At 35.8% G+C, this 24,338-nt stretch overlaps 1 protein-coding gene across 6 annotated transcripts in view; it reads right to left on the reverse strand.

The window, feature by feature from the left end:
- Window positions 1-24,338, reverse strand: part of SLC10A7 (solute carrier family 10 member 7) — a 268,939-nt gene that overhangs the window by 173,304 nt on the left and 71,297 nt on the right. For 3 of the 6 annotated variants that reach the window (XR_014243611.1, XM_082389030.1, XM_082389037.1), the window contains exon 5: window positions 12,665-12,703. The exons of 1 other annotated variant lie outside the window; for it this stretch is intronic. Coding sequence is in view for 4 of the 5 variants with exons in the window: in XM_082389030.1 (XP_082245156.1) it covers window positions 12,665-12,703 (39 nt within the window). In the remaining variant the exon portion in view is untranslated. Of the gene's footprint in view, window positions 1-10,476; window positions 10,537-12,664; window positions 12,704-19,558; window positions 19,607-24,338 lie in introns of those variants that run through there. 2 more of the 6 variants (XM_082389038.1, XM_082389032.1) reach the window with 2 other exon arrangements.

The following is a 24,338-nucleotide window of genomic DNA, read 5'->3' on the forward strand; positions in this document are numbered from 1 at the left end:
CATATCATATTGCAAGTTCAAGCTATCTGCTTCCTCATTATCACCTTGGCTTTTCTTTCTTTCTTTCTTTTTCTTTTTTTGGTCATTTCTATTTCCTAAGTACTTCTAATGCCTCTCAGTCGTGGATTTGACCTCGTTTTTATACACCATTGAATTGGTTCTTCTATTTTTCAGACTTACTTTCATTTTTACTTCTTCTCTAGGATACTGTACAATTTCTTTTTCAGCATTGTCTAGAAATTTGGCTCTCATTTGTCAATTTAATTATATATTTCACAAGTTGTGAAAGGTTAAACTTTAATGATATAATCCTTTTCCTGAATACCAACAGTGCAACGATTCTTTAAAATGAACTCACTTATTATAGCCCCTTATTTACAAATCTCCAGCTCTTTATAAATATATATGTAGTAATCAAACTTGTAGTAATTTTTCATGGAAAACTTTCTGATATTTAAAATAAATTATTTGAATCATAATAGCATATGGGTTGGTAATCTATTACATAGAGACGATCTGCCCTAATCTACTCACAGGGAGTTATTATAAGAAAATCTTACAAATCACCCAATATCAAATTTAGATGTGGGAATGAGTTTGCATCCTCATTCCAAATCAATACCGTGAATATAAAACAATACGAATTTCTATGGCTATAGCATTTGTTTTTTCTTTTATAGCTTATGTTTTATTGAAACTAAAAGTTTATGATTTAAAATCACTTTAACAGGGCTTCCCTAGTGGCGTAGCGGTTGAGAATCTGCCTGCCAATGCAGGGGACACGGGTTCGAGCCCTGGTCTGGGAAGATTCCATATGCCGCGGAGCAACTAGGCCCGTGAGCCACAACTACTGAGCCTGCGCGTCTGGAGCTTGTGCTCCGCAACAAGAGAGGCCGCAACAGTGAGAGGCCCGCGCACCGCGATGAAGAGTGGCCCCCGCTTGCCGCAACTAGAGAAAGCCCTCGCACAGAAACGAAGACCCAACACAGCCATAAATAAAAAAATAAATAAATTTTTAAAAAAATCACTTTAACATAAGTAAGAAAAATTTGGTGGATAATCAATTAAAGTAATATTGGGATTTTTGTCAAACTAATTTAACATATAATTAGCATGCATTTTAAGTGCATATTATACATAAGATATTTTACAATCTTAGATACATGAAGAAGAGAGGTTAAAATAACATTCACTGAACCTACTTATTCATTTAACAAATATTTTTTGAGTGCTGACCATGTGCCAGGTACTACATGTGCTGTGGACAGTGCAGTGAACCAAACCACCCAGAAGAAAAACACCCACCTTCGTGGAGAATTTATTGGAATAAGGAGAGACAGACAATAAAAATAATGAATATATAATGTTAGAAGATACGTATTTAAAAAAAAATTAATAAGAGCAGGATCACAGGAGGAGCCAGAGGTGGGAGACAAGATCAGAATTTTAAGCTAACTATATCAAGCAGTTGCAATCTAGATGGAAAGTCATCCCAAGAGCTAAATAACCATAAAAGAAAAGCTGGAGAACTTGCTTGAAGGGGCAGACAGGCTTTTGAGAGATGGATAGGATATGGAAAGGATGGGGATAGTATAAGCAAAGAGGTGGGAGCCCCAAGTGTTGGAGGAAAGGGAGGAAAGAGTAAATCAACAGTTAAAATGTGAATGTAAGAAGGATGCTGGAGAGAGAGGGGATGGGGTTGCATTGAGAAGACTCCAGAATGGTCAACTGGGTGGTGGGCAATAAAGAGCCACTGAAGGCATTGAGGCATAGGAGTAACATATAAAAGTAGTTTGTGAAGATAGTTTATCTTACAATAACATATAGGATGGTGAGAAAGAATATAGGATGCAACACTTTGGTTCTTGAGAATAACCAAAAGCACAATAATGTTAATAAACATTATCCTTCTTAAATAAATGGATAAAAAGAATATCATAAGCTTTCAAGTGAAAACGTAGGAACACTTTAGGAAATAACTACTTTTAAGAGAATTGCCTGAATAATGAAAAACTAAACCACAAATACTGACCACTAGACCAAGCACTGTTACAGTAAAACTATAAACACAGTGGACATTTTTAATTTAATTACTCTACTTATTAGAAACATCACAGAAAAAGCTACCCAGGAAAAGTAAACACGTATGTGGTTCTGTCAAAAGACAAAGAAAATGTACAAACTGCATACTCGGAGTACAACCACCAATGGACATGTAAAATACGAATCAATGTTCATCTCATGAGCCTGGAGAGCTGTGATGCTTTGACTTTAATTTCCAAGATACCATGTTCTCATCATGAAAAATTTCTTTCCCCCGACCAGTACAGTTTGTTCAATTATAAAAGTTAAAATCAGGGCTTCCCTGGTGGCGCAGTGGTTGAGAATCTGCCTGCCAATGCAGGGGACACAGGTTCGAGCCCTGGTCTGGGAAGATCCCACATGCCGCGGGGCAACTAGGCCCGTGAGCCACAACTACTGAGCCTGCGCGTCTGGAGTCTGTGCTCCGCAACAAGAGAGGCCGTGATAGTGAGAGGCCTGCACACCGCGATGAAGAGTAGCCCCCGCCTGCCACAACTAGAGAAAGCCCTCGCACAGAAACGAAGACCCAACACAGCCAAAAATAAATAAATAAATAAAATTTTTTTAAAAAGTTAAAATCAAATTGATCAGGGTTTTTAAAATCATATTTTATTTTTTAAAAGTCCTCTATTATTTGAAACTCTGCAACTAAGAGAGCTATTCACCTTACTCAACAATCCTCCAAGTAGAAACATTTTACTGTTAGTTTGTGTGAATATTTGCAAATTAAATTGATAGAGATCAAAATGAGGTTTCTATAATTTTCAATCACTATTCTATGTACATCTCCATTTTATACTTCAAATGAATAATTTTATCTTAGGTAATTATATTAATGTCATGGGTAATATCCTAAGATAGAGAAACCATTTTTAACAGTCATGAATACTGATCTAATTATTTTCAGGGACAAGCATATATGTCACTCACTATGTAGGCATGAGAGTATCACTACAAAGATGGACTTACATGAAAAGAAAACAAAAAACAACAGTAGGGCCAGCAACAACAGAAATTGACTTCTTTAACCAATGATACCTTAGTCAGGTGAAGTACTTTCAAACTGTTATTTGTATTTGTTAACTCCTGTATGACAGGCTTTACTTTTAAACATATATTATATATGCATTTTGTCTATAAAGCTAAAAGAAAATACATGTGAAATTTTATCTGATACTGTGATTAGGGAAAGGCTTTATAAGTATAAAGACTGGAAAAATCCATAAAGGGAAAGATGGATACATTTGACAGACATAAAAACTTTAAACTTCTACAACTATATGCAAAATAATGAATCCCAACTCATATAAGGCATCATGCACAAACATTAATTTAAAATGGATCACAGACTTAAATATAAAAACAAAAACTATAAAACATCTAGAAGAAAACATAAAGAATTTTGTGATTTTGGATTAAACAAGAATTTCTTAGAGGACACAAAAACCAAGAGCCATAAAAGAAAAAAAAATGGATTTAATCAAAATTTAAAACTTCTGCTCTTCGCAAGACACCATTAAGAAAATGAGAAGACAAGCCACAGACTGGGAGAAGACACTTGCAAAATACATATCTGATAAATGACTGGTGTTCAAAACATATTTAGAAATTCACAATCCAATTATAAGAAAACAACCCCATTAAAAAATAGACAAGAGATTTGAACAGACACCCCCAAGAAGATACACAGGTGGCAAATAAGCACAAAAAAAGATGTCCAACATCATTCGCCATTAGGGAACTAGAAGTTAAAGCTATGATGATGTATCGCTAAACACCTATTAGAATGGCTCAAATAAAAAATATTGCTAATACCAAGGGCTGGCCAGGATATGGAGCAACTAGATTCCTCAAACATTCCTGATAGAAATGGTAAAAGGTACAACCACTTTGGAAGACAATTTGGTGATTTCATATGATATTAAACATATGCAGGTGTCCCTCAGTATCTGCAGGGAATTGGTTCTAGGAACCCCACAGATGCTAAACTCCACAGACACTCAAGTCCCTTATATAAAATAATGTAGTATTTGCATATAACCTATGCACATCCTCCCATATACTTTAAATCATCTCTAGATTACATATAATACCTGATACAAGGTAAATGCTATGTAAATAGTTGCAGCAAGTTCAAGTTTTCCTTTTTGGAACTTCCTGGAATCTTTTTTTTATTTTCTGAATATTTTTGATCTCAGCTGGTTGAATTCTTGGATGTGGAACCTGAGGATACAGAGGGCTGACTATACTACAATTAAAATAGCTTTAAAAAAGTTAATTTTTAACACAATGTTCCCACAGAATAAGTTATATATCGTAAGGTAATTTTCTAAGTCAGTTTTTGATACACGTACAAACTGAATGTAGTATCTGATAAGCTGCTTTTTAAAAACATCTATATTGGCAGACACATACACTTAAAATTCAGTTTTCTTTGGAGTTGCAATAAAAATGAAAGAGTTTTATTTTAATAATTGGAGATGCTAATCTTCTGCTTTACTTGAAGTTATATAGTCAGAATAAGTGGTCCTCAAACTCCGTGAGAGCAAATCATCATTTAGAGGTAATTAAGAATCAGGTTGCCTGGGTAATCACACTGTGAAAAATGACATTTAAAATCCAGGAAGTTTATACGCCTTGAAGCTAAGACCTCATATATATATATATATGTAAAATTTAGTTAGTTAGCTCTAAAACCTAGCCAAAGCCTAGCACATAGTAGGCTACTTCCTAGCAGGAAGTCCACAAATGTTTCATTAATAAAATTGATATAAGGGCAAACAATGACACACAATGAATTGAGCTAAAAAAAAAAAGTTTGATTTCTTAATTTCAAACTACAATCTGCCATTTCCAATAACACAGACCATTGTTTTTTAGAAGTGCTAAGTTTACTTGAAAACCTGAGTCCATAATGGAGTTTAGATGTCTAACTTTGCTTTCATCCTAAAGACCAGTAATTAAAGGGAAGGTTCTTTCTGGTTGGTAGAATCCACAAGTTTAAACAGTTTATGCATGCTCAGATGCCCTTCTGCTTCTTTTCCCATGCCCAGATTTATTTTGGAATGGCAGTTCGGTCTGAATCAATGAGGTATATTGAGAATGGAAAATGATTACCTCCTCCCTTCCCCCCACCATGGGACATGATATTCTCACCTTAAGAATCACTAATGCAGATGAAGACATGAAACTTAATTGTTTGGCTCACCACAATATTATCCCCAGATCCCCCAAATATTAGCTTAATAACTGGGTTAATCATGGTAAATTTTTAGTTTGGAGAAATAGAAACAGAGAAATGAGAACTATCTAACACATTATCATCATTTAGCAGTTAGTGGGTATCTCCTACTAAAGGCCATAGACTAAGCAATTCTGTAGTTAGGTTGGATTCAAATTAAGGAAATAGTCTTGCTTTTAACCAACTACCAGGATTGTGTTTCTTAGGAGGTCCTTTACAAATATCCTGTGCCCCGCCCCCCAAATTTATATTTATTTATTTTTACCTAAATCGGTATAGGAGCAAGTACTTTTCCAGTTTGGGAATGATGACATTTTAAAAATTAATAAAAATAAAAATGAAAGTACATGGCATATGTTAAAGGGTAATAAAATAACTTCAGTCAATTGGCTAGTTCTACACCAGTAGATTTCTTTAAATAGTAATGAAATCATTGCTTTTAAAAAAATCCATCATTATTAAAATAAAAAAAAAAAAGTTGCCTCAGCCTCCACCAAAATTAGATTTGTAAGTTGCTGGTCATTCCTATAATTAAATCTATGTCACAAATTTGCAAGAAAAATGGTCACTGTGACTAATGCATTTACTTGCTACACAAGTCCTGTCAGATGGCATAGAGCATTATGCTGCTATAATGGAGTAGGTAAGGATTCTATACATTTTTATGAAGTAACGAAGACCATTTTTTTATTTACAGTGACTGTACTTCAGATAAGAATTTGTCTGAGAAATGAATTCAAATGCAACTATCACGGGGTTTTCCTTAATCAAGCAATATTGCATACTTTTACGTCTACAAACATGTTTGGCACACATGCATCCTGCTTTTCTGGACAAGCGTTAGGTAGAAAATACTCTAATGAAAGAAACACGAACATATTCATGTTGCCAGAGTCCCTGATTCTGGGGGTTTCCTCATTTGACCTCCCCAAATGGTTTTAATTCACCTCTTTGCTGAAATGATTTGAGAAATGACCCTAGAGAACAGTGCTTCCCAGTGTCTAAGAACAGTGAAGCCCAAAGTGGAAGTCAAAGCAAACGACACAGAGACAGAGAATTAGTAATAAAACTTACTCCCTTTACAAAAAATCTTTTTCAATCCTTCAGATTGAAGGAAGAGACAGTTCTTGGTTAGGTACTGATGCTAATACCACTTCTTATCAAAAGGAGGGTAGGCATGGACTCAGAGCCTTGTGTAGGCAGCAGAGTACAAATTAATAATAGCTTTTTCCTATTTGATTTAACTTCAGTTACCTTCTCTTCATGACAAGATTGGTTTTTTATTTGACGTGCTGATGTAGAGTTTCACTTTAAAATAAATTTAAATTTAAAAAGTAAGTTTTATTTAACTTAATAATACACATAATATGTTGACATGGCGAAAGTCATAAAGGTGCCTGAAATTTGGAAGACACAGCCTTCAAGGCAATTCCTGTCCTCTTAATTCTTTTACTGTTACTTATTTTTTTCACATATTTATGTATTGTGCATTTGCTTCAGTATCTGGAAAAGTGCCTTGAATCTAACTGACTCAGTATATGTGTGTTAATTTTATATGCTATTTTCCTATTTTGTGCCATACTGCTAATTGACACAACGGCATTTTTTAAAGAGAAAGTAGTCTGTTCTCAGCAATCCACCTTTCATGGTGTCCATTTGCCCAAAGAGATGAACAAACGAAAGGCATAGAATGATGATGGATTCTGTTTTATAAAGGTAGAAACTAGCTTCCTTTTGTCCAAACATAGTTCATAAGTTACTTTAAAGCCCAGGATGGGTTATTTAAAATCCTGGTTTTATTGAGTCCTTTGCAATAAAAGGATAAATGTAAGAAATAACATCCTGTAAGGTAGTACTGAATATTGCTCAAAAATTCAGTTGTTTGTTTGTTCTGGTGTTTAAGCTTAATGAAAATAAAAACCTGTGTTTTAAACAAGTCATGAACTTTTGAGGGGAAACAAAGATCTCAACTGAATAATACAGGTTGGTTAAGATTTTAAACAAATTAAGGAAAAAATTGGCATAGTTTTCAGTATTGCACAAAATGAGTATTCCGTAAACATAAACTGAATTAAAAACTGACATCCTAGATTTAGATGAAAGGAAACCCAAATTAACAATTAAGCCTTGTATGGTACCACCCTTAAACTTCTTCGTTAATATTTGAGATTCTTGATCTGAGTTTTAAAAAACAGGGTTGCACTGCAATCAAACAAGTTACAAAGTTAACGTGCTTCCTCTCTAACCATTCTGAGTATGGCTGAGCACATTTTCGTACTTACAAGAAAGGAAGAATAAAGAAAGTGATAAACATATATCCCAAGTTATTACAACATGGCATTTGTGTTTGAGACTTCTTTTCTTTCAGCAACTATTTTCTTTCAGCATCAGTTAACTATTAAATCTTTCTACAAAGATGGGTAGTAATGGAGCATCAGCGTAAGGAGTTTCTTTTAACCCTTGGCCTGGCATTAAAAAAAATAAAATTATTCATCTTAGAATAGCTTCTGCTGGTTCTGGCAATGACTTTTAAAGGAGAATTATGTAGAAGAAACCCATTTCTTGATACTTTAAATGACGAGATTTAGAAAGTAAACAGTGACTCTTAAAGATCTTCTTTAGACTAGGTGTTATCAATTCACAAAAATGATTTAACTTTGCTTAGAATTCTTTGCTGCTGTTTCAGAACTCCTTACATTTATGTTGCCATGAATTGCTATAATGCTGTATAACATAGTTATTCGAAACTCAATTTGACATATCGACTTTGTTACTCACTAGGGTTTCCCTTTAAGATTAGGAGCTACCAAAAATAATAAAATAGGCTAAGGAATCTAAAAAGAAAAAATTCTACTTCTTCCTTTTAAACTTTAACTTATAATTCTTGAGGACATGGAAACACTGAATTTAGCCTCCAAACCAAAAATGCTCAGGGTCTAACAAATAATGTGATCAATTTTTTTTCAACATAGTTGAATCTTTTTAAGTTAAAGAAATGATTTTTCAATTGGAATTTTTCAAAAAGTTGCCAATATCTAAATGTATTTTTTAAAAATATTTCTTTTGATGAGGAAGCAACATATGAAATGGTTGAACTTGAAATACATGGTTTTACATAGAAAAAATAGATATACATATAAATTTTCATAACATTTTCGTTATTCAGGGTGGTTGACTATCAAATTTTATTAAAATCTCATCAAGAGGGAAATCTCAAAACACTTATTATGCTCCACAATTATTATAAACCAAACAATTTAAATGAGAGGAGGAGATAATAACATTAACTTCTTAACTTAAAGCAATCCTCTGTGGCATAATTTTAAAATATTTTCTTGGCCTGAAATTTATGTAAATTGAATTCATCTATCATTAGTTATTATCAGCCTAGCTACATTAAAAAATAGTTTTCCATGACAATTAGTTCTTAAAAGCACTGTTTTAATTAGACCTGGGACATTATTAAACTAGCTATAAATATGTACAGTAGTTTATTTGGTATACCCAGATGTCTGAAAATCAACAAGAATGCTCAAATAGTTCTTTCTTCAAAAATTCTTGGGCTTCCCTGGTGGCGCAGTGATTGAGAATCTGCCTGCCAATGCAGAGGATACGGGTTCGAGCCCTGGTCTGGGAAGATCCCACATGCCGCGGAGCAACTGGGCCCGTGAGCCACCATTACTGAGCCTGCGCGTCTGGAGCCTGTGCTCCGCAACAAGAGAGGCCACAATAATGAGAGGCCCGCGCACTGCGATGAAGAATGGCCCCTGCTCGCCGCAACTAGAGAAAGCCCTCGCACAGAAACAAAGACCCAACTCAGCCAAAAATAAATAAATAAATAAATAAATTTATTAAAAAAAAAAAAAAAAAAAGAATGGCCCCCACTTGCCGCAACTAGAGAAAGCCCTCACACAGAAACGAAGACCCAACACAGCCATAAAAATAAATAAATAAACCCAAAGTTTAAAAAAAAAAAATTTTTTTTCTCGTAAAAGGCTTTCATTCAAAGTTTTAATGTAATCCAAAATAAATAGCCTTTTCACACTCTATGCTGTAAATACAAAAGAAATGGTCACTCATAACCAGAGAATAATCATTGAATCAGTGTATCTTAGAATTACAGGGCTTAGTCACAGATAACCAATTTCTTCATTTTATGAATGTCCATGGTCATGCACAAAAAATCCATGGTAGAACTTGCACAAAACCTAGACCAGTTATTTCTACTACATCATTCAAGCATTTTTTATAGATTATCCCATTTAATCCTTACCTCAACTGTATAGTTTAGGTACTATCATTACCCCATTTTATATATATGGAAGGTTTTGTGGTTAGAATAGTATTCAGTCAAGTAAGGATTTAAACCCAGTCTGACTCTAGACACCATCCTACTACCAATAATCCTAAATTTTAAGGATAGGTGAATATTTTTCATTTATAAAGAAAATTCCAAAAAAAAAAAAAAAAACTCTTAACAAGTACCACCCTTCAGGAATAACAAAATAAAACATGAAGGTTATAGTTTGGAATTTTCCTCCTCTAAAATAAGTCCTTTTTCCCAAGCCCAACTCAAGCACCAACTTCTCCCTGAAGCCTTCTCATATCATTCAACTAAGTTTAATCTCTTTCTTCAAACTCTTGACAAATGCTATACACTGCTCTTTTGCACAAAGCACTAGCTGCCTCTTATACATTCTCTTCTTCCTTAGTTACAGAAATTCAGTTTGTAGCTCTTACCAAATTGCCACATCATGTCCCAGCCTCTCCAGTAGCTGGGTAGGATCATATGACTAAGTTCTGCAATAAGATATTACTGCAACTATGGTGTTGGAGTTCCAGGAATGCTGTTTAAAGAAAGCAGACTTAGTTTTTAGGGGAGCTCTTTTGTGTTTTCCCAAGGTAAAGACCTTGCTATCCAGGTTTCTTTTTGGCTGGAGCTCCAGCAGCTATCTTGGACCATAAGGTAACATTGATGAAGGCAGCTGTGTGCTGTGAATGGTGCAGGAGAGGAGAAAGATGGGTGTCTCTGTACACAATGAGACCAGGAAGCTCCCATGACAGCCTCCTTCCAGATTTTACATAATAGAGAAATAAACATTTACCTTTGTCCAAGCCACTATTTTTTTTTTTTTCTGGTAAATAAGCTGAGCCTAAGTCTAACTGATTTAGGTCAGACTTGCGCATAGTTCATAATCCAAGGTTTGTTGTAACTATGGTGGAGAGGGAAGAAAAAGAAATAGAATTATTTCCCTTATAACACTGGAGCAAAACATCTCCAATCATAATTTTTATTCTCAACCCCTTCTGGTAATTTTCAGCTTTCAGAAAGAAAAAGGAGGGAAAGGAAGGGGAAGGGGAAAAAATGGAAGACACTTCTGTCTCTCTGCCACTGTTTATGCCTTTTTCCTCTCCTCTCTTCTCGACTACTTCAAGGCCCAACAGCGAAATTGTTTCTGTCCGACCTTTCAACCCAGAGTTCATATCTGACAATCATACATCACCTAGTAACATCTTTTGTTTGATTTGTTAGCTTTTACATTGTATTTCTTTTTCTATGTGTTACAGCAGAGTGGGACCATGTTGTATTTTTTTGCACCTCTACAGCTATTAGAAAACCACCTCTGTGTGCAGGAAATCAATAAATACTTTCGATTGACTCATTAATGTAAGAAAAAAAGGTGAAGAGAGGAAAAAGACTCAGGAGTGAGAATGCATAACGTTTTAAAAGTGAAAGAGCATAACAAAAATCCAAAAGAATCCCTAGAACAAGTTTTACTTCACTGGATCTTACCAAAGAATTGTGCCTGGTAGAACAAATAACATGATACATTTATTGTTCATACAGTCAGTCAGTGCAAAGCTCAAACTGTACTTAGTGAGCTTGTCCTCCAACTAAAGAACTGTATTTTGCTTTAGTTACTCAGACAATTGCCTCAAAGTTATTTTCTCAATTACACCAGACATTTTAAAGAGTAGGAGATCCAGCTTAGGAAACCATGTTTCGATAGTGGATGTATACAAATCCAAACCTTGTAAAAAAACCGGCTTCCAGCAAGAACATATCTTACAGATATTATTTTGTCAATTGTGACAACATATAGAAAATAATACTTGGATATGTGAAATAATGACAAGAAAATATCACTGAGTCTAAAATAAGTAGCTCAAGAGATCATTTGCATTAAATGGACTCTATTACCTCTCTTCTAAAACCCAATAATAATAATACAACATCGGGAATAATATTACTACTTCTTTAAAAATAAGATAGAATCTAAGCATGTATTTTGCAGAAGCTACATCATTAAAACTCTGTAACATTGGGACATTAAAAGCTGTATAGGACTGTACAGAATTAACACTGTGTAACAATATGTTTTAAAGCTTCAACTACATTTAAATACATACAATAATAAGTGACATAAAGAGCATTTTAAACAGAAGTAATTGATATTTTGCCTAGACTCATGAACCAGCTTATACACCTTGCTGATTTCATTCTCAATTTTTTGTAAATCACTGTAACCACATATCTGTTAATGAGTTATATATCTAAAAATACAATATTCTAATTTGTTTTCATCAATTTAGCAAAGTTTTAGGGAGGGTATAAATAAAATATTCAGTTGACAGAAAACTCAGTTTCCTTCTCATTCTTTCATAACACAAACCAAGTCTTTGTTTATATCATCTGTTTAAAAGATAATGATTAAAAAATGCTAAAATAGTATTGTCCTTATAATTATATTGGTTCTACTTATGAAAGATGAACTATTTTTAATCTTTTTATATACAATTGATAGTTCACATGTCAAAAAATATTGTATTTTCTTGCAAATTACTCATTAGTTATTTCCTCATTTCAAATTTTTTTTCACATAGATTTCTCAGAAGTATCTAAGACAGTAGCTTCTTTAACAGTGAAATGTACAAAATAAATGACATGTCAACAAGTAAATTAGCATTCCCTTTCTGACCAGCTGGGTCATGTTTCCTTTTCAAAATCCTCAGTCCCATGACACAAAATAATAATAATCTAAAAGACCTCATTAAATGATCAATATATTGACATACCTCTATAAGGAGACACATAGTGTTTTAATTGATTCCTTGAATCCATTAAATGGAATATTAAACCCAAGCCTCCAAATTATATTATGAGAGAACATTTCCTTTATTTATTAATTTTCTTTAGGGTATGGATAATGGCATATGACAGGATTCAAGAACTTTTATATTTAACCAAATAGTAAAAAAAAAAGTCCAATTTTCACTAAATATTTCATATAAACATCACAACAAAAGTTATAAAAGACAAATTAAACCATGTTTACTTACCAAAAAACTTCCGAAGGCTGAATTAAATATTGCAGCTGCCTATAGAGAAAATAAATGGGGGGAAAAAACTCACTGAAAGTAAATAGGAAAAGGAAAAGCAAAGACAATCATTCTCCCATCCCCCACTATTCAAAACCTTAAAACACTGACTCCGTAAAGCAAAGTTAGTCACTGCTTACAAAAATTGCCAGTAGCCTGTAGTTTACTAAGATAGATGAGCTACAGCTTAGGAATTCATAAATAATGGGTCTCAAAAGCAAGCAGAAAAGGCTTGCCATAAGATGCTTTGAACCTATATGACAGTACTGAAGAATCATCCCCAATAGCAAATTGAAACATTGTTGTTATTGATTTTGCTACTAGACTTAGAACAATCAGAGGTTGATTTATTCACCAAAAAAGAAAAAAAAGAAAAAAAACAAAAAGAAAAGAAAGGAAGAAAATTCACATTACCTGGAAAAGGAATACCAGAATTATAAAGCAAACATTAACTACTCTCCATCAGGGAGCATAAGACCTATGAGCTACGCCCACAAAGTGAGATCTGTAGTTCCCATACAACACACATTAGAAATATGAACAATGCTGTTAAGACCATGGAAGTTATTGCTACACGATTAATTCTAAAGTAGAAACAGGCAAGAGAAACTTCTGTTTGGTGTTCAAAATTCAAAGAAGAAATACTTGACTTTGAGCTTACCTAAATATCCCGGGAATACATAGTAGATATAATATAGTCCTTAACTTTAATTCAATCACTATAGTCCATGAAGCTACACCTGAATTCTGAAAGCTTCTCACATGACCTCCAAAAGATAAAAACTCGTATAATATCCAATTTGATGAAAAAAAAGAGAGAAAGAAAAATAATAAAAAGCGGAAGGAGGGGCAGAGAAAACCTACTGACATCTCCTGTGGATCCAGAGCAGAATTAAATTAATCATCATGGACATTAGCAGCCACGTTGTAGTAAGAAGAGGATGTCAGTTTAGCAAGTTTGAATCAAGTCCAAAGCCAGGCTAAGAGCTGTAGCTGAAAATGCCTTCTGCCCCAGAAGAGAATGCAATGAGAATGCATGGGTAATGAGATCCTTGGCTCCAGAGAGCTTAGCTCTCCTATTCAAGTTCATAATTAATTCAAAGCTTTGATAATTTCATTAGATTTCTCCTTTGCTGGCCTTATCAATAAAAGATGGCACTGGACCACAGCTCCGCTGTGGCATAAACATAGGCACGGGCACAGACCAGGGAAACCTTTGCTTCCTGACAGGGACAATGGCATATGGTATTTCATGTTGTACAGGGAGCAGTGAAGAAAAAAAAAAAGATTCGGCTAAATAAAACATCACAGATGACAAATGTAAACTGTAGCAACATATTTAACACTTCTTCCTAGAATCCGATTATGGATGATTCAGGAAAAAGTTTTATGTGCAGAGAAAAATAAGTAAAACTGTATAAATAAATGAGTTGTGGGGAGATCAATAGGCAACACTGCCTTCCTTTTGATAAAAATGTACCTTCCCCACAAACAACGTTTATTTCTAGACCCTATTCTGTGCTTAGAACGAATTTCTGTCTTTTTAGTAAAGAAATGAGGTATTCCTGTTTGAGCTCCTCTCTTCCAAATTTGTTTTCCAGTGCCTTTCACCAGCCTTATACTAGATCACTAATAGTTTTGCCTAGCATTTAAAAAAACAAACAAACATGGAACATTAGAAACAAAAAGACTCAGACGTCTAAGTAAAATAAGTATCAACTACTACTCATTAGATCAAATCGCTATACTCCCACCCCATCCTGTTCTCTTTTAACACAAACCCAAGCAATATATTTTATGTGGATTGGCTATGTTCCTGCATTTTATAAAATGATGGAGATGACAGTGATGAGATATCTTAGGTATCCAAAGATGCTGCAGGCCAACTTCTTAGCTATTTTCCTGACAGTGGTGATGGATTTGAAATCACTCACCATGCAGTGGGCTCTGGCAACCATTGGTGACTTGGCTGATTAAGGTTCTGGGTTCTCTGAAGAACCATGTGAAATCGGACACTGAACCAAGGATCCTGGGCTCAACAGCAACAGATAATTAAGCTTAACAGTTGGCTCAATTTTGCCGTTGCAGCATAGGAAGCCATTACGTTTTCCAGAGTTCCAAAAAATGATGACAAATATTTAGAGAGCTTTTAATTGATATATAAAGACAGGCGTATCTTTTGACTTAAGGGGGAATTCCCAGCTCCTCAGCAAGAACTTCAAGGCCGTCCATGAACAGGTGTCTATCCATCTCATTTATTGCCTCAAAATGTATATTCTGACAGCACTAAACTACTTGTGATTCCCCACACTCATCATGCTGTTTCTTACCTCTTTGCGCCTTGGCCTGGAATGCCCTTCTGCCTGCCAGGGAACTCCCGTTTATCTTAGTGACTCAGCTTAAGCTCGTCCTTCCAAGAAGCTTTCAGTCATCTCCTCAACACTCACACATCCATACTTCTGGGTGGCCTGAGTGTCCCCATACCTGCTGTCACAACATCCTGAACATACTTCTGCCCTGGCACTTGTCACACTATTGAATGACCTATCTACACGCCTCCCTGCCCCACGAGAGACTCAAGTCTTCTAAGGAAGGAATCTGATGAAGCTCATCCTGAACACCTCCGTGTTTGCTAATTGGATTTCTAAAATAAGTAGGCTTCCCAGAAATGTCCAAAGTCTACTTCTCCAACTACATTATTCTATGTGTTTGGCAGAATCCAAGGATTGGCAGACAAAGAAGACTGGATCTGCCACCTGGCACCACAGCCAAGCAGTGAAAATGACATTTAGACTTTGGTCTCTCACCCAGTATAAGTATCTCTCTCCCAGCATCGTATTTTACTTCTCTTAACCTCCCTATTCTTATATAGTTATATACATATGCTTAATGTAATATAAAAAAATGTTTTAAAATTTGCCACCGCTATATAGCAATAGAGTTAGTTAAATAAAATCTAGAATTACCAAGGAATAACTCTGTAGCCATTAAAAAGATGATCTGCATATACTGATATTAAAGCAGGCGAAGATATTTTAAGTAAAAAAAGCAAGTTTCAAAACAGTGTGTGTAATTCCTTCAGTATGTGTTTCTCCACACCACCATGAAATTCACCCACCACCAGCTGGGTTTTCTACAATTCAAATCATTTTCTGACATTATCTACCCTCAAATAGCATCAGATTCCTCAGGTTAAGGGTTCAGAACCACAAGGTTGTCCCCACTTCAGATGTCAATCAAAAGTCAAGGCTGTCACCTGTGCTTCTGACCAACTGACTATAAATCGGAGGTTCCACAACCCAGTCCCCTCCAGTTTGATTAATTTGCTAGAGCAGCCCACAGAACTCAGCTTACTCACTAGATTACTGCTTTATCATAAAAGGCTATAACTCAGGAACAGCCAGATGGAAGAGATGCAGAGGGCAAGGTACGGGGTAAGGCTGTGGAGTTGCCATGCCCTCTGATCGCATGCCTCTCTCATCACCTCCAGGGCTCACCAACCCAGAAGCTCTCCAAACCCATCCTTTGGGTTTCTATAGAGGCTCCATTACATAGCATGATTGATTTCAACATTGGCCATTGGTGACTGAACTCAGTCTCTAGCCCCTCTCCCCTCCCCAGAGGTCCAAACTTCTAATCTCTGGTTGGTTCCCCTGGCAACCAGCCCCATACTCAGGTTAGCTAGGGGCTTTCCAAAAGTCATCTATTTAGCATAACAAAAGACACCTTTTCCAGCTCTCTTCACTTAGGAAATCTAATCATTTTAGGAGCTCTGTGCCAGGAATTGAGACAAAGACCAAATATATATTTCTTATTATAATCATAATATCACATTCCTATTGTGTAAATGTGTACACACACACACATATACACAGACAAGTATAAAAAAACACTTTTTCTGAAAGGGATCACAGAAAAAACCTCTTAACTCTGATTAAATTTGTTTGAAAGGAATTGGGTGGGGGTCATTTTTATTTTTCATTTTCTTCTGTCTGTCCTGTTCGTCTTCTTCTTTTAAACGTGTTGCATTTCTATATCTGGGCAGGAAGATGTTGAGCCATTTACTGTCTGCATTTTAAATCCCTTTGTGTTAAAAATGGAATACATATTTTATTTTTAAATAAAATTAAGATTTCAATCCCTACTTTGCACGTTAGTGATATCTCTTGCTGGCTGCCTGACGAGCTGGAGGTTGAGAACCCTCTGGAACATACATCAGTGTGCTGGGGGTATGAGAAGCCACAGGATGAACAGAGGACACCTTCCACAAGTATCTGTAGAATGTGAATATTTGGTTTTGAAAATAAACCAAAAATGCACTTTCATTTTTATATTAAAACAAACATGGCTGTGCACGAACTTCATGTACTGAGATCAAACGTGAACCACCAAAGACAATTTGTTCTGAAGGGAGGACCCCTCAGGTTATATGACCAGACTGTCTTAGGATATGAGTTTCCTCTCCTCTGTCTTCTAGAAGCCACACCTGAGAGAGTCCATTGATTTTTATTTATTCTTTTAAAGATTTTTTTTATTTTATTGAAGTATAGTTGATTTACAATGTTGTGTTAATTTCTGCTGTAGAGCAAAGTGATTCAGTTATACATATATACATTCTTTTTCACATTCTTTTCCATTATAGTTTATCAGAGGATATTGAATATAGTTCCCTGCGCTATACAGTAGGACTTTGTTGTTTATCCATTCTGATTTTTAAATAGTGCGTTTTATTTATTATCTCTTTTGCCAGAAACAACTTAATTACCCATTTCCCCTCTAGAATGTTCCAGCACAAGAAGAATTTTGTCTAATTTGTACAAGATTGTATCTTCACTGCCTAGAACAGCACCTGACTTGTAGTAAACCCTCAATGAATATTACTGAACCAAAGAATGAATGAATAAATGAATGAATGAATAGTTTTTATGTTAACTGAATGTCCTGCACAGTAATGTTTTCATTATTAACTCAGGAATCCCATGTGCAAAGTACATACCTTGGTGTAATCATGTTTGATGGATAATTTGATCAATGCTAACTAAAAAAGTTCATATTGAGGTGGTTTTTTAATACTGAGTAGATTGGCTTCCTTTATATTGTATATTTTTAGATAATATATTGCTTTTAGTATCAGCCCAGTTTTACTTGAATTATGGTATTTTACTAATGTTTCATTGTATATTACAGCATGGTTTTATTAAATTATTTTGGAAAATTGAGCAAGTTCAATAACAAATTAATTTCTTCATAACTTACTTGGAATTATTTGAAATAAAAAGGTAAATTAAAAAAAAACAAAAAAACAAAAAACGCTGAAAAGCATGGCGACAGAGTGTTCTCTAACTCAGGAAATCAAGTGTTTCCATTGCTGAATGCCCTTGAATGTTATGAAGTCCTACCTGACAGTAAGCCCAAAACCTTCACCTTCCATAACTGCTGTGCACTGACCATGTTCCATGCTCTGGAGTTACATAAACATGTGGTCCCCTTATAAAATGACTGCACTCCAAATATATGACACTGTTGGCCCCTACCCAAGTCTTCTCCTCATAACACTATATCTACAGTTTTCATAATGCTGGCCCAACACCTCTCTTTTTCTTTCCCTCATCAGTCCACTAAAAAAAAAAAAAAAAAAAAAATGAGATCCATTGTTTACACTGAGTGTGAATGATCTGTTACAAATTAATTTATGAAACTTCCTCTGTGGTGTTCGGTGTTCACTGTTGGATAACCTGTTTCCCCAGCCAACATATACAGCAATGCTTACTAAAATGCTAAAATGGAACATTTATGGTTGTCTCGGAATTTCTAATAATGCTCCAAGCTAAGGAGAATGTGTGGCAAGTATCCCACTAGTCTAAAGTAATATTCCAGACATATCAAGGCAGAGCTTATAAAAAGACATGAAAACTAAGCTAGGGACCATTTCATATGCAGCCTATATAAGAAAAGCCTAGACGTTCTGGAGGAGATTGATAAAAGGAAATTTCTAGGAGTAGTGGGGTTTTTGACTTTTTCTTCTTCCTCTAGGGGAGAAAGCTGATGTGCCTGCCATGCCTCCCAAACTGGGGATGGATGTTTACTGAGGGAGAAAGTGCTCGCCCGGCTGCCACAGGAGTGGAGCGCACTCTGTGAGCGCTCGTGGAACCATCACGGTCTCTTCCCTAGAACTGCGCTGGGGGCACAGGGAGGGTGTGTAATGAACCAGAGACAGGTACTTGCTTCCCGACTAGAAACAGCAAAGCTGGGGAGGCTGCCTAGGGTAGGGCAAGGCCAGAGGTAAGCAGTTGGGCAAAGTATACTTCAGGACTGCCATAAAACTTGATTCATTGTGAGAGACCCTACATAGCAGCCTTCCAGGGCGAAGAGACTCCAGCAATGAGAGGCTGAAGGGCTGTGTTGAGGGTTGGAAGCTGCAGGTGTACTTTGAAGAACTCCCTCCCCAACCTGTCCTGGAAAAAGAAATAGAAGGTGGACACCTGCTATGACAGAGGGCACTAAGGGGTCAGATTAGAACAGAACCAGTAAGATCAGACTCTCTTCCTCTAATCCAGTGGTCCTACTCTCATCCCTGACTCTACAGAGTAAGGAGGGTGAGAAAGTAAAAAAATAGTGAAACAGACCATACCTTCTTCCCCACTGGTTCTACCTATCTGTTTATTTAAAAAAAGATTATATTTGTACATGTGTATGTATTCATTAAGAAAAAAGTACAATTTTCTGCGCTTTACAAACACAGATTAGGGCCTCTTGCCTTCTGAGCTGGTCCTCACTCTGTGGAGCGTGTGTCTCCCAGGGCCGCTCTCACCTTTTGAGAAGGACCTCATTCTGTCCATGGTATGTGACCTCTCCAAATAAATCCACTTCCTACCTATCACTTTGTCTCTCACTGAATTCTTTCTGCAACGAGACCAAGAACCTGAGCTTCAGTAAAGTCCTGACACCAGGAACTAAGGCTCCCACCCAGGTGGAGGATGGAATGATGAGGTTGACCCTCCTGACTTCAATAAACTAAAGCTTGGACTCTGTCGATCTTTGCCCCAATTCTAGGCTGAATTCTTCTCTGCTCAAGCCCCCTTATGAATATGCACGTACCCGTAGTTTAAAACTTCCCCAATTTTGCAGTTCAGGGAGACACTGCTTTGGGAAAAGAGCCCCGGTGTTCTCCTTACTTGCTGCAAGTAATAAATCCTTCCTTCTCTCCCCAACCCCCCCCCCAAAAAAAACAGAAAACAAAAAACACAGATTAGGCCTAGGTTGGCAAAGAAGAGAACTTGTTTAAGCTAGACTGCCCCGAATCATATAATACCAGAAAGTTAAACTTAATTACTAAATATATGACTGTTTTTGTAACAAATTGACCAGAAAAACCTTGAGATCTGTCAGAGATGTTGCCCAAAGAGAGGGTAAGGGTGGGGAAAAGGAGTATGTAAGACGGCGTTTCATGTATATAAATCCTCAAATTCACACCACTCAATAGATAATAAGAACATAACATTTTAAATGTACAGTTGAGCCAAAACAAATGAAAAACCCTGGTAGGAGACATATGGAAGTTAGTCAAAGACAGAGTGGTCAAACAGGGGGGTTGAGGCTGCACTCTCCCAGGCGATACTGGCGCATGCGGAAGAAGCACTAGGACGCACTGCCTTTGGCTGCAAAGGGTGAGAACCGGAGCTGAAGCACCTGCGGCCAGCAGAGCAGGGTTCTGAAGGGGCTGCCCACCAGGCAAGGGCAACTAGAAAACGCTCCTCAGACAGTCACGAAGGTAACACAGGGCCTGGCATCAAGGGTGGGCACGGAATGGAATTTACACCACCCAGGTGACTCAAGAATCCCAAACTTAACGATTAATTCGGAGAAAAGAAAAGACAAAACGGATCAAAGACCGGTGGAACCCCTGAGGCCAGGAAAGAAGCAAACGCAGAACTTCTCTTTGGATTCACTTCAATAATCTGGAACAAAGCAGATGCCCAATTAAACTACCCCCAGTGAACAGGAGTTTACAATAAAAAAAGTACAGACAATGTGAGAAAGCTGTATATGACAGCAGCTCCACCCTAACACAGTTGGGAAAGGAGGAGAAACTGAGTTTTTCACAATATGCTAGAAAAGAAAATACGACATAAATCAGAGACCTAGAATTGGAAGGCACAACTTTAAAACTCTTAGAAGAAAATATGAGACTCACTGTATGCCTCCTGAAAAGGAAAAAAATTTTAAAATAAGACACAAAAAGTACACGTGAAATAGGAAAAGCTAGGGTGGCCACGCAACAAGCTCCTGGCCAGTGAGATATAAATTGGTTTCTGCTTGATGGTTGGGGGTTAGGGAAGTTAGTTTCTGGCACTGCCCTTCTTCCGTTCTTCCTGCCTAGAGCAGCGAAAGCTACCTTGCATCCAGCAGAGAAAGGCCAAGAGCAACGCAGAGATAACCACTCTCATATCATTAAGCCACAGAACAAATGCCAGCCAGCCGCACCTCCAGGCATCTTGGTATATGAGAAAAATAAGTCCCTGCTTGTTTAAGCTACTTTTAGTCTGATTTCCTATTACTTGAAGCCTAACTGATACAATCATGTTCCTAAACAAAGGAGTAAGTAATAAAGTACTAATGAGGCAGGTTAGATAAATCAAAAGCGTTTCCAAGACATAAACTTGACTAGGCTATTAAGTTTTATTTAGCATAATCTCTTGTTCCCATTGCATATGGCATAACACATCATGAAAAACCAACAGAAAAAAAATTGACTATTGGTGACGGTTGTTGGAGATCAAAGCTGCATTATCCTAACCTGGAAAAGTTCCTCAACTATGTGAATTTATATCACCCCCTGCCTCTGAGTCACAAGAAGGAGAACTAGCCTAAATATTTATTCCCTTTCTAAGCTTCGGTGTAGTTAGAAAAACCATAAAGACATCAAAGACTGAATTCCTATCCTTGGTCTCCAATTAAATAAGGAAATACAAAACATTTTCTTTTTACTTGTAAGGTATTTTGCAAAATGCTATAGAAAGGCCAAAAAAAAAAAAGAATTAAGAAAAGCTTTTTCTGCCTGTTTTTAAAAATTATAATTGGCTGACAAGCACCTTAGTTGCTAGGACATTTTAGTACTACTTAATTACCACTATTTTCACTGTATAAATCTCATAGCAAGTAAAATTTGAGTTATACATTTCTATATTACCTTTAAGTATTATTGAACCATACGACACAAAAGTATATATAAGACATCAATTTAAATGCGAGTTTATTTACCATGCTCAATATTAAAGGAGCATTGTTCATTTGATTCCATTATTTGTGTTGTATTTTTTAAGCAGCAATGGCTAAAAAGTAGAATATTGTTTTAAAGTCATTACTGAATATTTCTTCTCAACAAATACATCTAAATGAAGACTACAGAACTGCTACAAGGCATTCTCCAATTTAAAGAAAGATTATTTAATATACCATTAAAATTCACCATCTTAATGACCGCTTTCATTCTTTGTTTTGAAAACACTACAGGAATGAAGAGACGTTCATCTATATGCAAGTTATGAGAAAATGCCATCCAGCTGCTTTTCTGAGAGTAAGCAACATTTCTTACCTATTTCTATGGGTCCATTTCTTGATATCAATGGAAAAAAATATTTAACATCCCTAATCTTGAGGTGAATGTGGGGGGATGGCTATTCTTGTTTGTAACTATTCATCTCAATTCAGGCAAGGAAAAAATATATTCACGTTACCGCTTCTGGGTGCCAAATTGAATCAGGTGTCCTCTCCTCTTAAGAAAATTAAGTTGCTTTTGTGCAAGAGTGTTTTAATGAGAACCGAGCCCGCCGACAGTGATAAATGGGAATGACACCAGAGAGAGCATGTAAGCAGGACAATATGTGCATGTTACAGTCTTACAGCCTATTTTTCACTGACAATTCTGAATGACTTCGCTGTTTCTTAAGGGGCCTATTAATCTCAAATTTAGTTATTACACAACGTTTATTTGAACATATATTCTGCAGATGATGACAGCTAATAAAGGAAATCTTTTGCAAGCTGTATTTTTACATATTGTTCCAACTCCAGCTCCCAGTCATTTGATGGTATTGATGGAATAACCTACATTGTGCTGAGGCTTTAAAAAAAAAAAAAAGGCACATACATTCTGATTCCTTTCTAAGCATATGGGGACTCTTAAATAACAGTTAAAATGCATACCAAAAATCCTACTAAGAAATGGTAAAAGTAAAAGGACATCTTAACTGTTCAACAAAAACTGTTTAATGTGAAAACGGACCCTTGTAAGATAAACCAGACACCTTGGAACACTTTTAAAGCTTTGGTGCATCATATGCAATAGTTCTTGCATACCAATCTACATTTTTATAATATGCATGGAGGAGGGAAGGGGAGACAAAATCAATTTTCTTGAGGTGCAAAAATAATCAAGTAAAATAGTTGCTTTGATTTTTCTCCTTGGTATGCTTTTTTGATAAAATACCATGTACTGGAAATAGTGGCGATACTGTATATCTTATTTCTGGTCACATACCTAAAGGCTGATGAGAATTATTTTAACACTTTCCTACAAACATATTTATCAGCTCAAATACCTTCATCTGGAATTCAGATTGTGGTTCTTGTTCCAAGAGAAATTTGCTACTTTAAGTATAACTGCTTCATAATAACAAAAACCTAATGATATTAGCAAGAAATATTTATACCAGTTTAAGATTTTTAAATCTGCCTCATAATTAAGATGAATATAGACTTAAACACTTTCGATTTCATCCTCCGAAATCTGTCTTCAAAGGTGTTCAGTTTCAATGAAATCAGAATTTTCAAGTGAGAAAAGGCCCTTATATACTGGGACAATCCCTTTATAAATGAAGAAACAGAACTCTAGAGATAAAGGATCTTTCCCAAGGTCATACTGGCTAGTGGCAAAGCCAGAATAGAACTCATCTCCAGATGTTCCCTCTACCCTCTCTATAACACCCACACGGCCTATTTTATATATTATTTTTAATATGATATTTGTAGATTTATAGTATAAAAAGGGCATACACCAAAACCCTCATAGTGGTTATATTGGGGTAATAGGATTATGGATATTTTTTTCCTTCATGCTTTTCCCAGATTTTCAAGGTTTTTTGTACAGATTATGCATTTATTAGAAAAAAAGCATATAATAAATGTTATATGTTAAATATAACTAGCATTTTAGAGGTTCTCTCTTTAATCTTTAGGCAAACCTTGAATAATGTTGCACTCAATCGATATCTAACTAAAAGCTGAATGATACTGAAGATAATACTACCTAAAGTAGAAGAAACTACCTAAACAGTCCTACTTGTTATATTAATGTTGAATACTCAGAGGAACAAAGTGTGATTGTAACTCAGAATATCAACTATTAAATTGAAAATATATGTTACTTACTTATTAATAGCTTATTAAACACTTGTAAATATCTAGGATGAAGCTGAACAAAATGTACTTGAAATATTACACACAATTTGACATTACATCTTTTTTTTTAATGCCAATTTTCTCAATATTCCTGAAATTTAATTGTGCTTAATCTTTTGGGTTCCCTATGTCCTGCCAAAAAGGAATAAAATAAGTGTTCCTTTAATTATTCATT

Source organism: Balaenoptera borealis (genome assembly GCF_965194805.1).
Source record: "Balaenoptera borealis genome assembly, chromosome: 4".
Lineage (NCBI taxonomy): Eukaryota > Metazoa > Chordata > Mammalia > Artiodactyla > Balaenopteridae > Balaenoptera > Balaenoptera borealis.